The sequence below is a fragment of the Phasianus colchicus genome, chromosome 32 (assembly GCF_987193195.1).
Source record: "Phasianus colchicus chromosome 32, bPhaCol1.hap1.1, whole genome shotgun sequence".
In the NCBI taxonomy this organism is placed as follows: domain Eukaryota; kingdom Metazoa; phylum Chordata; class Aves; order Galliformes; family Phasianidae; genus Phasianus; species Phasianus colchicus.
The window spans coordinates 2,924,596-2,941,589 of NC_143467.1; the positions used below are offsets into that span (position 1 = coordinate 2,924,596).

At 61.3% G+C, this 16,994-nt stretch overlaps 2 protein-coding genes across 2 annotated transcripts in view; one reads left to right on the forward strand and one right to left on the reverse strand.

Annotated features, from left to right (window-relative positions):
- Positions 1-455: 455 nt before the first annotated feature.
- Positions 456-11,312, reverse strand: LOC149914066 (B-cell receptor CD22-like). The gene is made up of 4 exons (XM_090128080.1): positions 10,832-11,312; positions 5,841-6,086; positions 3,673-3,807; positions 456-640 (listed from the first exon to the last, which is right to left on the reverse strand). The coding sequence occupies exons 1-4, from the start codon at positions 10,887-10,889 to the stop codon at positions 456-458; spliced, it is 624 nt and encodes a 207-aa protein (XP_089984206.1). The 5' UTR covers positions 10,890-11,312.
- Positions 11,313-16,407: 5,095 nt separating this feature from the next.
- ATP4A (ATPase H+/K+ transporting subunit alpha) overlaps positions 16,408-16,994 on the forward strand; it is a 70,186-nt gene continuing 69,599 nt past the window's right edge. Inside the window, exon 1 of the mRNA XM_090128197.1 lies at positions 16,408-16,968. Coding sequence (XP_089984323.1) covers positions 16,957-16,968 — 12 coding nt within the window. The 5' untranslated portion in view covers positions 16,408-16,956. The remainder of the gene's footprint in view (positions 16,969-16,994) is intronic.

A 16,994-nucleotide genomic window follows, 5' to 3' on the forward strand; every position in this document is an offset into this window, starting at 1 on the left:
CTGGGGGGGGTCTCTATGGGGGGGTCTCTATGGGGGGGTCTCTATGGGGGGGTCTCTATGGGAGTCTCTAGATGAGGGGTCTGGGGGGGGTCTATAGAGGGGGGGTATTTGGGGGGGGTCTCTATGGGGGGGTCTCTAGAGGGGGGTATTTGGGGGGGGTCTCTATGGGTGGGGTCTCTATGGGGGGTCTCTAGATTGGGGGTCTGGGGGGGTCTCTATGGGGGAGGCTCTATGGAGGGAGTCTTTATCGGGGGGTCTCTAGAGGGGGGTATTTGGGGGGGGTCTCTATGGGGGGGGTCTCTATGGGAGGGGTCTCTATGGGGGGGTCTCTAGATTGGGGGTCTGGGGGGGGGTCTCTATGGGGGGGGTCTCTATGGGGGGAGTCTTTATGGGGGGAGTCTTTATGGGGGGGTCTCTAGAGGGGGTCTCTATGGGGGAGGTCTTTAGGGGGGTCTCTATGGGGGGGTCTCTAGATGGGGGGTCTTTGGGGGGGGTCTCTTTGAGGGGGTCTTTAGGGGGGGTCTTTGGGAGGGGGGGGCTTCATCCGGGCAACCGGGGGGGGTCCAACAGGTCAGGGTCACCCACTGACCCTCCGGGAGGGGGGACGGAGGTGGGGAGATGTGGGGGGGGGGCGCGGAGGCTGTGGGGGGAAAGGGGGGGTCAGTTTGGGGGGGGTCTTTAGAGGGGGGTCTTTGGGGGGGTCTCTATGGGGGGGGTTCTAGAGGGGGGGTCTTTGGGGGGGGTCTCTATGGGGGGGTCTCTAGAGGGGGGGTCTTTGGGGGGTCAGTTTGGGGGGGGGTCTCTATGGGGGGGTCTCTACATAGGGGGTCTGGGGAGGGTCTCTATGGGGGGGTCTCTATGGGGGGGTCTCTATGGGGGGGTCTCCAGAGGGGGGGTCTTTGGGGGGGTTTCTATGGGAGGAGTCAGTGTGGGGGGGGGTCTCTAGATGGGGGTCTTTGGGGGGGGTCTCTATGGGGGGGGTTCTAGAGGGGGGGTCTTTGGGGGGGGTCTCTATGGGGGGGTCTCCAGAGGGGGGGTCTTTGGGGGGGTTTCTATGGGAGGAGTCAGTGTGGGGGGGGGTCTCTAGATGGGGGTCTTTGGGGGGGTCTCTATGGGGGGGGTTCTAGAGGGGGGGTCTTTGGGGGGGGTCTCTATGGGGGGGTCTCTATGGGGGGGTCTCCAGAGGGGGGGTCTTTGGGGGGGTTTCTATGGGAGGAGTCAGTGTGGGGAGGGTCTCTAGATGGGGGGTCTGGGGGAGGGTCTCTAGAGGGGGGGTCTTTGGGGGGTCAGTTTGGGGGGGGTCTCTATGGGGGGGTCTCTAGGGGGGGGTCTTTGGGGGGGGTCTCTATGGGGGGGTCTCCAGAGGGGGGGTCTTTGGGGGGGTTTCTATGGGAGGAGTCAGTGTGTGGGGGGGTCTCTAGATGGGGGGTGTGGGGGGGTCTCCATGGGGGGGGTCTCTAGATGGGGGGTCTGGGGGAGGTTCTCTAGAGGGGGGGTCTTTGGGGGGTCAGTTTGGGGGGGGTCTCTATGGGGGGGTCTCTACAAAGGGGGTCTGGGGAGGGTCTCTATGGGGGGGTCTCTAGATAGGGGGTCTTTGGGGAGGGTCTCTATGGGGGGGTCTCTAGAGGGGGGGTCTTTGGGGGGTCTCTATGGGGGGGTTCAGTGTGTGGGGGGGTCTCTATGAGGGGTCTCTATGGGGGGGGTCTCTATAGGGGGATCTTTAGAGGGGGGGTCTTTAGGGGGGGGTCTCTATGGGAGGAGTCAGTGTGGGAGGGGTCTCTATGGGGGGGTCTCTAGATAGGGGGTCTGGGGGGGTCTCCATGGGGGGGGGTCTCTAGATTGGGGGTCTGGGGGGGGGTCTCTATGGGGGAGTCTCTATGGGGGGAGTCTTTATGGGGGGGTCTCTAGAGGGGGTCTCTATGGGGGAGGTCTTTAGGGGGGGTCTCTATGGGGGGGTCTCTAGATGGGGGGTCTTTGGGTGGGTTTCTATGGGAGGAGTCAGTGTGGGGGGGGTCTCTATGGGGGGGTCTCCAGATAGGGGGTCTGGGGGGTTCTCTATGGGAGGGGTCTCTATGGGGGGGTCTTTGGGGGGGGTCTCTATGGGGGGGTCTCTAGAGGGGGGGTCTTTGGGGGGGTCTCTATGGGGGGGCTCTGAGGGGGTCTTTATGGAGGGGTCTTTAGAGGGGGGGTCTTTGGGGGGGTCTCTAGAGAGGGGGTCTCTATGGGGGGGTCTCTAGATGAGGGGTCTGGGGGGGGGTCTCTATGGGGGGGTCTTTGGGGGGGTTTCTATGGGAGGAGTCAGTGTGGGGGGGGTCTCTATGGGGGGGGTCTCTAGATGAGGGGTCTGGGGGAGGGTCTCTAGAGGGGGGGGGTCTTTGGGGGGGTCTCTATGGGGGGGTCTCCAGATAGGGGGTCTGGGGGGGGGTCTCTATGGGAGGGGTCTCTATGGGGGGTCTCTAGAGGGGGGGTCTTTGGGGGGGGTCTCTATGGGGGGGGTCTGAGGGGGTTCTTATGGAGAGGTCTTTAGAGGGGGGGTCTTTGGGGGGGTCTCTATGGGGGGGGTCAGTGTGGGGGGGCTTGGGGGGGTCCAAAAGGTCCTGGTTGGGGTGCAGTTGGGGGGGTTTTGGGGTCCTGGCTGGGGTGTAGCTGTGGGGTTTTTGGGTCCTGGTTGGGGTGTAGTTGGGGGGTATTTGGGTCCTGGTTGGGGTGTAGTTGGGGGGTATTTGGGTCCTGGTTGGGGTGTAGTTGGGTCCTGGTTGGGGTTGTAGTTGGAGGCTAATTGGGTCCTGGTTGGGGTGTGGTTGGGGGTTTTTGGGTCCTGGTTGGGGTGTAGTTGGGTCCTGGTTGGGGTGTATCTGTGGGATGTTTGGGTCCTGGTTGGGATGTAGTTGTGGGTTTTTTAGGTCCTGGTTGGGGTGTATCTGCGGGGTGTTTGGGTCCTGATTGGGGTGTAGTTGGGGGGGTATTTGGGTCCTGGTTGGGCTGTGGTTGGGTCCTGGTTGGGATGTGTTTGGGTCCTGGTTGGGGTGTAGTTGGAAGCTATTTGGGTCCTGATTGGGGTGTAGCTGGGGGGTGTTTGGGTCCTGGTTGGGGTGTAGCTGTGGGGGGTTTTGGGATCCTGGTTGGGCTGTGTTTGGGTCCTGGTTGGGGTGTAGTTGGAGGCTAATTGGGTCCTGGTTGGGCTGTGGTTGGGGGGTGTTTGGGTCCTGGTTGAAGTGTAGCTGGGGGGGTTTTGGGTCCTGGTTGGGATGTAGTTGGGGGGGTATTTGGGTCCTGGTTGGGGTGTAGTTGGGGGTTTTTTGGGTCCTGGTTGGGGTGTAGTTGGGGGTTTTTTGGGTCCTGGCTGCGGTGTAGTTGGGGGTTTTTGGGTCCTGGTTGGGGTGTAGTTGGAGGCTATTTGGATCCTGCTTGGGGTGTATCTGCGGGATGTTTGGGTCCTGGTTGGGATGTAGTTGTGGGTTTTTTAGGTCCTGGTTGGGGTGTATCTGCGGGGTGCTTGGGTCCTGGTTGGGGTGTAGCTGTGGGGTTTTTGGGTCCTGGTTGGGGTGTATTGGGAGGCTATTTGGGTCCTGGTTGGGGTGTAGTTGGGGGGTGGGGTGTTTGGGTCCTGGTTGGGGTGTATCTGCGGGGTGTTTGGGTCCTGGTTGGGGTGTAGCTGTGCCCCCCCCGTACCGCTGACGTTCAGCCTCACTCTGTGCAACCATTTGCTCTCCTCCTTGTGCCGCAGCGTCAGGTTGGCCCGCAGCCGCATCCCATAATAACCCCCGTCCTCCAGCGTCACCTCCGGCAGCGCCAAGCTGCAGTCACCTGCAATGGGACAAACGGGGGCGGGGGTCCCAAACCCACCCTTGGGGGGGGGTCAAAAACACCCTTAAACCCCCCTACGACCCCCCCGTTAGGGGTCCCCAACCCACCTCCTCAATTTCGGGGGTCCTAAACGCCCCCCCCCCATCTTTGGGGGTCCCCAATCCCCCTTTAATCTCCTCCCACCCCCCCACCTTCGGGGGTCCCAAACCCACCCTTAACCCCCCCCCAAACCCTCCATTGGGGGTCTCCAACCCACCTCCCCAATTTCGGGGGTCCTAAACGCCCCCCCCCATCTTTGGGGGTCCCCAATCCCCCTTTAATCTCCTCCCCCCCCACCTTTGGGGGTCCCAAACCCCCCCCCATCTTTGGGGTCCCCAATCCCACCCTTAACTCCCCCCCAACCCCCCCATTAGGGGTCCCAAACCCACCCCCCCAACTTTGGGGGTCCCAAACCCCCCCCCCCATCTTTGGGGTCCCCAATCCACCCCCCCAACTTCGAGGGTCCTAAACGCCCCCCGCCCCCACTTTCGGGGGTCCCAAACCCACCTTTAACCCCCCCCAAAGCCCCCCTTTAGGGGTCTCCAACCCACCTCCCCCAATTTCGGGGGTCCTAAACGCCCCCACACACACTTTTTGGGGTCCCCAATCCCCCCTTAATCCCCCCCATCCCCACCTTTGGGGGTCCCAAACCCCCCCCCATCTTTGGGGTCCCCAATCCCCCCTTAACCCCCCCCCGACGCCCCCCTTTAGGGGTCCCCAACCCACCTCCCCCAATTTCGGGGGTCCTAAACGCCCCACCCCCACCTTTTGGGGTCCCCAATCCCCCTTTAATCTCCTCCCCCCCCACCTTTGGGGGTCCCAAACCCCCCCCCATCTTTGGGGTCCCCAATCCCCCCATTAGGGGTCCCCAACCCACCCCCCCAACTTCGAGGGTCCTAAACGCCCCCCGCCCCCACTTTCGGGGGTCCCAAACCCACCCTTAACCCCCCCCCAAACCCCACATTGGGGGTCACCAACCCATCTCCCCAATTTCGGGGGTCCTAAACGCCCCTCCCCCCACTTTCGGGGGTCCCAAACCCACCTTTAACCCCCCCAACCCCCTCTTTAGGGGTCCCAACCCCCCCCCCCATCTTTGGGGTCCCCAATCAACCCATTAGGGGTCCCCAACCCACCCCCCCAACTTCGGGGGTCCTAAACGCCCCCCCCACACACTTTTTGGGGTCCCCAATCCCCCCTTAATCCCCCCCAACCCCACCTTTGGGGGTCCCAAACCCCCCCCATCTTTGGGGTCCCCAATCCCCCCATTAGGGGTCCCCAACCCACCCCCCCAACTTCGAGGGTCCTAAACGCCCCCCCCCCACACTTTCGGGGGTCCCAAACCCACCTTTAACTCCCCCCCCAAGCCCCCCTTTAGGGGTCCCAAACCCACCCCCCCCACCTCCCCACCTTCGGGGGTCCTAAACGCCCCCCCCCCCAACTTTGGGGGTCCCCAATCCCCCTTAACCCCCCCCAGCCCCCCCATTACGGGTCCCCAACCCACCCCCCCAATTTCGGGGATCCTAAACGCCCCCCCCCACACCTCTGGGGGTCCCCAACCCCCCCTTAATCTCCTCCCAGCTCCCCCCATTGGGGGTCCCCAACCCAGCTCCCCACCTTTGGGGGTCCCAACCCCCCCCCCCCACATCTGGGGGTCCCCAAACCCACCCTTAACCCCCACCCTCACCCCCCCCATTAGGGGTCCCCAACCCACCCCCCCCTTTTGAGCCCCCTCCCCACTTTGCCCCCCCCCTCCCACCTTTGGGGGTCCTCAGCCCCCTCCCCTGCTTTGCCCCCCCCCCCCCCTTTTTTTAGGACCCCCCCACCTTTGGAGTCCCCCAAACTCCCCCCCACCCCTCACTTGAGCACCCCCCCACACACACACACCTTTGGGGGTCCTCAGCCCCCTCCCCTGCGTTGCCCCCCCCCCTTTTTTTGGGACCCCCCCACCTTTGGAGCCCCCCAACTCCCCCCCCACTCCCCCCCCCCCCCTCCACCTTTATGGTCCACCACCAGCCGCCCCCTGGTTGGTCCGCTCGGGCCGTTGGCAGCCAATAAGAAGCCTTGAAAGTCCCGGTGGGCGGGGCTAAAGGTGGGGTCCCGCATCCACCGCAGGGAGAGCTGCTGAACGGGGGAGGTGGAGCAGAGGTCGTAACGGCACGGGAACAGCGCGCAGCGCCCCGCTGCGGCCTGGAGGACCTTCGGACCCAGCGCCAATGGGGGGCAGGAGGAGCGATGTGGGGCTGGGGGGGGAGAAAGGGGTCAGGGGGAGGGGGGACCCCATAGAGACCCCCACCCCATAGGGACCCTAGTGGGACCCCATAGAGACCCCCACCCCTAATGGGACCACCACCGCATAGAGACCCCAATCCCATAGGGACCCCATAGGGACCCATTAGAGACCCTAATGGGACCCCCATAGGGACCCTCACCCCATAGAGACCCCAACCCCATAGGGACCCCATTGGAGACCCTATAGGGACCCCCATAGGGACCCCCACCCCATAGGGACCCCGTCGGAACCCCATAGAGACCCCAATCCCATAGGGACCCCATAGGGACCCATTAGAGACCCTAATGGGACCCCCATAGGGACCCTCACCCCATAGAGACCCCAACCCCATAGGGACCCCATTGGAGACCCTATAGGGACCCCCATAGGGACCCCCACCCCATAGGGACCCCGTCGGAACCCCATAGAGACCCCCACCCCATAGGGACCCCAATGGGACCCCCAACCCTATGGGATCCCAATGGGACCCCAGCAGCCCACAGCGCCCCGCTGCGGCCTGGAGGACCTTCGGACCCAGCGCCAATGGGGGGCAGGAGGAGCGATGTGGGGCTGGGGGGAGAAAGGGGTCAGGGGGAGGGGGGACCCCATAGAGACCCCCACCCCATAGGGACCCCCACCCCATAGAGACCCTCACCCCTAATGGGACCACCACCGCATAGAGACCCCAACCCCATAGGGAACCCATAGGGACCCATTAGAGACCCTAAGTGGACCCCCATAGGGACCCTCACCCCATAGAGACCCTCACCCCATAGGGACTCCATTGGAGACCCTATAGGGACTCCCATAGGGACCCCCACCCCATAGGGACCCCGTCGGAACCCCATAGAGACCCCCACCCCATAGGGACCCCCACCCCATAGAGACCCCAACCCCAAGGGACCCCATAGAGACCCCCATAGGGTCCTATAAGAGACCCCCATAGGGACCCCCACCCCATAGAGACCCCCACCCCATAGAGACCCCAACCCCATAGGGACTCATTAGAGACCCCAATGGGACCCCCATAGGGACCCCCACCCCATAGAGACCCCAACCCCATAGGGACCCCATAGAGACCCCTATGGGACCCATTAGAGACCCTCATAGGATCCCCATAGAGACCCCCACACCACAGAGACCCCAACCCCATAGGGAACCCATAGAGACCCGTTAGAGACCCTATAGGGACACCCATAGGGACCCCCACCCCATAGGGACCCCTAATGGGACCCCAACCACATAGGGACCCCGTCGGAACCCCATAGAGACCCCAACCCCATAGGGACCCCAATGGGACCCCCAACCCTATGGGATCCCAATGGGACCCCAGCAGCCCACAGCGCCCCGCTGCGGCCTGGAGGACCTTCGGACCCAGCGCCAATGGGGGGCAGGAGGAGCGATGTGGGGCTGGGGGGGGAGAAAGGGGTCAGGGGGAGGGGGGACCCCATAGAGACCCCCACCCCATAGGGACCCCCACCCCATAGAGACCCTCACCCCTAATGGGACCACCACCGCATAAAGACCCCAACCCCATAGGGAACCCATAGGGACCCATTAGAGACCCTAAGGGGACCCCCATAGGGACCCTCACCCCATAGAGACCCTCACCCCATAGGGACTCCATTGGAGACCCTATAGGGACCCCCATAGGGACCCCCACCCCATAGGGACCCCGTCGGAACCCCATAGAGACCCCCACCCCATAGGGACCCCCTAGGGACCCCAATGGGACCCCCAAAGCTATGGGATCCCAATGGGACCCCAGCAGCCCACAGCGCCCCGCTGCGGCCTGGAGGACCTTCGGACCCAGCGCCAATGGGGGGCAGGAGGAGCGATGTGGGGCTGGGGGGGGAGAAAGGGGTCAGGGGGAGGGGGGACCCCATAGAGACCCCCACCCCATAGGGACCCCCACCCCATAGAGACCCCAACCCCAAGGGACCCCATAGAGACCCCCATAGGGTCCTATAAGAGACCCCCATAGGGACCCCCACCCCATAGAGACCCCCACCCCATAGAGACCCCAACCCCATAGGGACTCATTAGAGACCCCAATGGGACCCCCATAGGGACCCCCACCCCATAGAGACCCCAACCCCATAGGGACCCCATAGAGACCCCTATGGGACCCATTAGAGACCCTCATAGGATCCCCATAGAGACCCCCACACCACAGAGACCCCAACCCCATAGGGAACCCATAGAGACCCGTTAGAGACCCTATAGGGACACCCATAGGGACCCCCACCCCATAGGGACCCCTAATGGGACCCCAACCACATAGGGACCCCGTCGGAACCCCATAGAGACCCCAACCCCATAGGGACCCCAATGGGACCCCCAACCCTATGGGATCCCAATGGGACCCCAGCAGCCCACAGCGCCCCGCTGCGGCCTGGAGGACCTTCGGACCCAGCGCCAATGGGGGGCAGGAGGAGCGATGTGGGGCTGGGGGGGGAGAAAGGGGTCAGGGGGAGGGGGGACCCCATAGAGACCCCCACCCCATAGGGACCCTAATGGGACCCCATAAAGACTCCCATCCCATAGGGATCACATAGAGACCCCATAAGGAGACATTAGAAACCCTAATGGGACCCCCATAGAGACCCCCACCCCATAGAGACCCCATAGGGACCCATTAGAGACCCTATAGTGGCACCCATAGGGACCCCCACCCCATAGAGACCCCATAGGGACCCCCACCCCTATGGGACCCCCACCCCATAGGGACACATTAGAGACCCTATAGGGACTCCCATAGGGACCCCCACCCCATAGGGACCCCATAGAGACCCCATAGAGACCCATTAGAGACCCTAATGGGACCCCCATAGGGACCCCCACCCCACAGAGACCCCCACCCCATAGGGACCCAATGGACTCGCATCCACCCCAGAGACTCCCGACCCCACAAGAACCCCCAGCCCCATGAGCAGTCCCGACCCCATAAGGAGCCCATAAGGAACCCATAAGGACCCCAAAGAACCCCCAACCCCATGAGGAGCCCCAGCCCCATAAGGAGCCCATAAGGACCCCAAAGAGCCCCCAACCCCATAAGTGCCCCCAAACCCATAAGGAGCCCATAAGGACCCCAAAGAGCCCCCAACCCCATAAGAATCCCTGACCCCAAATGGAGCCCATAAGGATCCCAAAGAACCCCCAACCCCATAAGAGCCCCCAACCCCATAAGGAGCCCATAAGGATCCCAAAGAGCCCCCAACCCCATAAGCGCCCCCAACCCCATAAGGACCCCCAACCCCATAAGAGCCCCCAACCCCATAAGGAGCCCATAAGGACCCCAAAGAGCCCCCAACCCCATAAGAATCCCTGACCCCATAAGGAGCCCATAAGGATCCCAAAGAGCCCCCAACCCCATAAGAGCCCCCAACCCCATAGGGAGCCCATAAGGATCCCAAAGAACCCCCAACCCCATAAGCGCCCCCAACCCCATAAGGACCCCCAGCCCCATAAGGAGCCCCAGCCCCATAAGGAGCCCATAATGATCCCATAAGGACCCCAAAGATTCCCCAACCCCATAAGGATCCCTGACCCCATAAGGACCCCAAACCCCATAAGGACCCCCAACCCCATAAGGAGCCCATAAGGATCCCAAAGAACCCCCAACCCCATAAGAGCCCCCAACCCCATAAGGACCCCCAACCCTATAAGATCCCCAACCCCATAAGGACCCCAAAGAGCCCCCAACCCCATAAGAGCCCCCAACCCCATAAGAATCCCTGACCCCATAAGAATCCCTGACCCCATAAGGTGCCCATAAGTACCCCAAAGAGCCCCCAACCCCATAAGAGCCCCCAACCCCATAAGGACCCCCAACCCCATAAGAGCCCCCAACCCCATAAGGAGACCATAAGGACCCCAAAGAGCCCCCAACCCCATAAGAATCCCTGACCCCATAAGGTGCCCATAAGTACCCCAAAGAGCCCCCAACCCCATAAGAGCCCCCAACCCCATAAGAGCCCCCAACCCCATAAGGAGCCCATAAGGACCCCAAAGAGCCCCCAACCCCATAAGAATCCCTGACCCCATAAGGAGCCCATAAGGACCTCAAAGAGCCCCCAACCCCATTAGAGCCCCCAACCCCATAAGGAGCCCATAAGGAACCCATAAGGACCCCAAAGATTCCCCGACCCCATAAGGACCCCCAACCCTATAAGATCCCCAACCCCATAAGGACCCCAAAGAGCCCCCAAACCCATAAGGACCCCCAACCCCATTAGAGCCCCCAACCCCATAAGGAGCCCATAAGGAACCCATAAGGACCCCAAAGATTCCCCAACCCCATAAGCACACCCGACCCCATAAGAACACCCAACCCCATAAGAGCCCCGACCCCATAAGGACCCCCAACCCCATAAGATCCCCAACCCCATAAGGACCCCAAAGAGCCCCCAACCCCATAAGGACCCCCAACCCCAAAAGAACACCCAACCCCATAAGAGCCCCGACCCCATAAGGACCCCCAACCCCATAAGAGCCCCCAACCCCATAAGGAGCCCATAAGGAACCCATAAGGACCCCCAAAGATTCCCCAACCCCATAAGGACCCCCAACCCCATAAGAACACCCAACCCCATAAGAGCCCCGACCCCATAAGGACCCCCAACCCTATAAGATCCCCAACCCCATAAGGACCCCAAAGAGCCTCCAACCCCATAAGGACCCCTGACCCCATAAGGATCCCCCCGACCCCATTACCTGGACTGATGCAGAGGATGATGAGGGCGAGGACCCCCCCGGACCCCACAGCACCCATGGTTATGGGGTGGGAGCTTATAGGGCCGATGGCTTATGGGGCGGAAGGTTTTGGGGCGGAAGTTTATGGGGCCGATGAGTTATAGGGTGGAAGTTTATAGGGCTGCTGGGTTATGGGGCGGAAGGTTATGGGGCGGAAGGTTTATGGGGCCGGTGAGTTATAGGGTGGTTATAGGGTGGAAGGTTATGGGGCCGATGGGGTATAGGGTGGTTATAGGGTGGAAGGTTATGGGGCCAATAATGGGTTATGGGGCGGAAGGTTATGGGGCTGGTGAGTTATAGGATGCTTATAGGGTGGAAGGTTATAGGGCCGATGATGGGTTATGGGGCGGAAGGTTATAGGGCCGATGACAGGTTATGGGGCGGAAGGTTATGGGGTTGGTGGGTTGTAGGGTGCTTATAGGGTGGAAGGTTATAGGGCCGCCCCTCTCCGCCCCCATGGGCGCCCCAGACGTCCGGGCGCAGCGGAGCCCATTTCCTTCCCCTTCTTTTGGGGCCGCAGGTGGGGGGCGGCCCCTCCCCCAAAACCCCAAAGGGACCCCGGGGTGGGGGGTGGGGCAAAGGAACCCCATAAGGACCCCAAATCCTAAAGGGACCCCCCACCCCATAGGAAACCCCACCCCAAAAGGTCCCCTAAGGACTCCTGCCCCGTAGGGACCCCAAAAGGACCCCAAAAAGAAACCAACCCCAAAAGGGACCCCGACCCGTAGGGACCCCCACCCCATAGGGACCCCAAAAGGACCTCACCCCATAAGGACCCCAAAATGGACCCCCATCCCATAGGGACCCCATAGGGACCCCCGATCCTATAAGGATCCCCACCCCATAGGGACCCCATAGGGACCCCAAAAGGACCCCTACCCTATAGGGACCCCACCCCATAGGGACCTCATAGGGACCCCCGACCCCATAAGGACCCCCACCCCATAGGGACCCCATTGTGACCCCCACCCCATAGGGACACCGTAGGGACCCCATAAGGACCCCCGACCCTATAAGGACCCCCCCACCCCATAGTGACCCCATAAGGACCCCGCCCCCATAGGGACCCCATAGGGACCTCATAAGGACCTCCACCCCATAGGGACCCCAAAAGGACCCGCCCCCATAGGGACCCCTAATCCCATAGGGACCCCATAGGGACCCCCGACCCTATAAGGACCCCCACCCCATAGGACCCCCATAGGGACCCCCGACCCTATAAGGACCCCCGACCCCATATAGACCCCATAAGGAGCCCCACCCCATAGGGCCCCCATAGGGACCCCCGACCCTATAAGGACCCCCGACCCTATAAGGACTCCCACCCCGTAGGGACCCCATAGGGACCCCCGACCCCATAGGACCCCATAAGGACCCCCACCCCATAGAGACCCCATAAGGACCCCCACCCCATAGGGACCCCCAATCCCATAGGGCCCCCATAGGGACCCCCGACCCTATAAGGACCCCCACCCCGTAGGGACCCCATAGGGACCCCCGACCCTATAAGGACCCCCACCCCATAGGGACCCCCAATCCCATAGGGACCCCAGAGGGACCCCCGACCCTATAAGGACCCCCACCCCATAGGACCCCCATAGGGACCCCCGACCCTATAAGGACCCCCGACCCCATATAGACCCCATAAGGAGCCCCACCCCATAGGGCCCCCATAGGGACCCCCGACCCTATAAGGACCCCCGACCCTATAAGGACTCCCACCCCGTAGGGACCCCATAGGGACCCCCGACCCCATAGGACCCCATAAGGACCCCCACCCCATAGAGACCCCATAAGGACCCCCACCCCATAGGGACCCCCAATCCCATAGGGCCCCCATAGGGACCCCCGACCCTATAAGGACCCCCACCCCGTAGGGACCCCATAGGGACCCCCGACCCTATAAGGACCCCCACCCCATAGGGACCCCCAATCCCATAGGGACCCCAGAGGGACCCCCGACCCTATAAGGACCCCCACCCCATAGGGACCCCAGAGGGACCCCCGACCCCATAGGGACCCCATAGGACCCCATAGGGACCCCATAGGGACCCCCACCCCATAGAGACCCCATAAGGACCCCTCCCCCCCCGCTCGTTAATGATTAGCGGCGCCATTGTTAATGAGGCGTTAATGGGTGAGTCATTAATTAGCGATAGCGCTTATCAGCACCGCGCCCGGACGTCCTCGGCGCGGCCCTATGGGGGCGGGTCCTTATGGGGTCACTATGGGGTGGGGGTCCTTATAGGGTCCTTATGGGGTGGGGGTCCTTATGGGGTCACTATGGGGTGAGGGTCCTTATAGGGTCCTTATGGGGTGGGGGTCCTTATGGGGTCCTTATGGGGTCACTATGGGGTCACTATGGGGTGGGGGTCCTTATAGGGTCCTTATGGGGTGGGGGTCCTTATGGGGTCCTTATGGGGTCACTATGGGGTCACTATGGGGTGGGGGTCCTTATAGGGTCCTTATGGGGTGGGGGTCCTTATAGGGTCCTTATGGGGTCACTATGGGGTGGGGGTCCTTATAGGGTCCTTATGGGGTGAGGGTCCTTATAGGGTCCTTATGGGGTGGGGGTCCTTATAGGGTCCTTATGGGGTCCTTATGGGGTCACTATGGGGTGGGGGTCCTTATAGGGTCCTTATGGGGTGGGGGTCCTTATAGGGTCCTTATGGGGTCACTATGGGGTCACTATGGGGTGGGGGGGTCCTTATGGGGTCACTATGGGGTGAGGGGGTCCTTATAGGGTCCTTATGGGGTCACTATGGGGTCACTATGGGGTGGGGGGGTCCTTATGGGGTCACTATGGGGTGAGGGGGTCCTTATAGGGTCCTTATGGGGTCCTTATGGGGTCACTATGGGGTGGGGGGGTCCTTATGGGGTCACTATGGGGTGGGGGTCCTTATAGGGTCCTTATGGGGTGGGGGTCCTTATAGGGTCCTTATGGGGTCACTATGGGGTCACTATGGGGTGGGGGGGTCCTTATGGGGTCACTATGGGGTGAGGGTCCTTATAGGGTCCTTATGGGGTCCCTATGGGGTCACTATGGGGTCACTATGGGGTGGGGGGGTCCTTATGGGGTCACTATGGGGTGAGGGGGTCCTTATAGGGTCCTTATGGGGTGGGGGTCCTTATGGGGTCACTATGGGGTCACTATGGGGTGAGGGGGTCCTTATGGGGTCACTATGGGGTGAGGGGGTCCTTATAGGGTCCTTATGGGGTGGGGGTCCTTATGGGGTCCTTATGGGGTCACTATGGGGTGGGGGGGTCCTTATGGGGTCACTATGGGGTGAGGGGGTCCTTATAGGGTCCTTATAGGGTCACTATAGGGTCACTATGGGGTGGGGGTCCTTATAGGGTCCTTATGGGGTCACTATGAGGTGGGGGTCCTTATAGGGTCCTTATGGGGTCACTATGGGGTGGGGGGGTCCTTATGGGGTCACTATGGGGTGAGGGTCCTTATAGGGTCCTTACGGGGTCCTTATGGGGTCACTATGGGGTGAGGGTCCTTATAGGGTCCGGGGTCCCTATGGGGTCCCTATGGGGTGGGGCTCCTTATGGGGTCCCTATGGGGTGGGGGTCCTTATAGGGTCGGGGGTCCTTATGGGGTCCCTATGGGGTGGGGGTCCTTATAGGGTCGGGGTTCCCTATGGGGTCCCTATGGGGTGGGGGGGGTCCCTATAGGGTCGGGGGTCCCTATGGGGTCCCTATGGGGTGGGGGTCCTTATAGGGTCCCTATGGGGTCCCTATGGGGTGGGGGTCCTTATAGGGTCGGGGTTCCCTATGGGGTCCCTATGGGGTGGGGGTCTTTATAGGGTCGGGGGTCCTTATGGGGTCACTATGGGGTGGGGGGGGTCCCTATAGGGTCGGGGGTCCCTATGGGGTCCCCTAATCATTAAAGGGGGGGAGGGGGACACGAAATCGGGGAAGGGGGCAGGGGGGGAAACCCCAAAACTCGGGACCCCAAAATTTATGGGGTGGCCCTATGGGATCTCTGGGATCTATGGGGCGGCCCTATAGTTCTATGGGATCTATGGGGCGGCCCCACAGCTCCATGGGATCCATGGGGCGGCCCTATGGAATCTATGGGATCTATGGGATCTATGGGATCTATGGGGCAGCCCGACAGTTCTATGGGATCTATGGGGAGGCCCTATGGTTCTATGGGATCTATGGGATCTATGGGGCAGCCCTATAGTTCTATGGGATCTATGGGGCGGCCCTATGGTTCTATGGGATCTATGGGATCTATGGGGCAGCCCTATAGTTCTATGGGATCTATGGGGCAGCCCTATGGTTCTGTAGGATCTGTGGGATCTCTGGGATCTATGGGGCGGCCCTATGGTTCTATGGGATCTATGGGGTGGCCCCATAACTCTATGGGATCTGTGGGATCTATGGGGCGGCCCTACGGTTCTACGGGATCTATGGGGCAGCCCTATGCTTCTATGGGATCTATGGGGCAGCCCTATCGTTATATGGGATCTATGGAATCTATGGGATCTATGGGGCGGCCCTACGGTTCTATGGGGTCTATGGGATCCGTGGGATCTATGGGGCAGCCCTATGGTTCTATGGGATGTGTGGGATGTGTGGGATCTATGGGGTGGCCCTATGGTTCTATGGGGTCTATGGGATCTGTGGGATCTATGGGGCAGCCCTATGGTTCTATGGGATCCGTGGGATCTATGGGGTGGCCCTATGGTTCTATGGGGTCCATGGGATCTATGGGATCTATGGGGCAGCCCTACGGTTCTATGGGATCCGTGGGATCTATGGGGCAGTCCTATGGTTCTATGGGATCTGTGGGATCTATGGGATCTATGGGGCAGCCCTACGGTTCTATGGGATCCGTGGGATCTATGGGGCAGTCCTATGGTTCTATGGGATCTATGGGATCTATGGGGCAGCCCTACGGTTCTATGGGATGTGTGGGATCTATGGGGCAGCCCTATGGTTCTATGGGATGTGTGGGATCTATGGGGTGGCCCTATGGTTCTATGGGATCTGTGGGATCTATGGGGCAGCCCTACGGTTCTATGGGATCCGTGGGATCTATGGGATCTATGGGGCAGCCCTATGGTTCTATGGGGTCTATGGGATCTATGGGATCTATGGGGCGGCCCTACAGTTCTATGGGATCTATGGGGTGGCCCCATAACTCTATGGGATTTGTGGGGATCTATGGGGTGGCCCTATGGTTCTATGGGGTCTATGGGATCTATGGGGCAGCCCTACGGTTCTATGGGGTCTATGGGATCCGTGGGATCTATGGGGCGGCCCTATGGTTCTATGGGGTCCATGGGATCTATGGGATCTATGGGGCAGCCCTATGGTTCTATGGGATCTGTGGGATCTATGGGATCTATGGGGCAGCCCTACGGTTCTATGGGATCTGTGGGATCTATGGGGCAGCCCTACGGTTCTATGGGGTCTATGGGATCTATGGGATCTATGGGGCGGCCCTACAGTTCTATGGGATCTATGGGGTGGCCCCATAACTCTATGGGATTTGTGGGGATCTACGGGGTGGCCCTATGGTTCTATGGGGTCTATGGGATCTATGGGGCAGCCCTACGGTTCTATGGGGTCTATGGGATCCGTGGGATCTATGGGGCGGCCCTATGGTTCTATGGGGTCCATGGGATCTGTGGGATCTATGGGGCAGCCCTACGGTTCTATGGGATCTATGGGGCAGCCCTATGGTTCTGTAGGATCTGTGGGATTTCTGGGATCTATGGGGTGGCCCCATAACTCTATGGGATTTGTGGGGATCTATGGGGTGGTTCTATGGGGTCTATGGGATCTATGGGGCAGCCCTATAGTTCTATGGGATCTATGGGGCGGCCCTATGGTTCTATGGGGTCTATGGGATCTATGGGATCTATGGGGCAGCCCTACGGTTCTATGGGGTCTATGGGATCCGTGGGATCTATGGGGCGGCCCCCACTGTCCCCACTGAGCCCTCCAAGGTGACCCCATAAGTGTATGGGGTGGGAGGGGCCGGGGGTCACCTTGGGGCGGATCCCGGGGATAAAAGGGGCAAACTGGGAGCAACTGGGAGCAACTGGGAGCAACTGGGAGCAGCCATGGGGAAGGAGGTGTGGGGCGGGGGGGGGGCACTTAT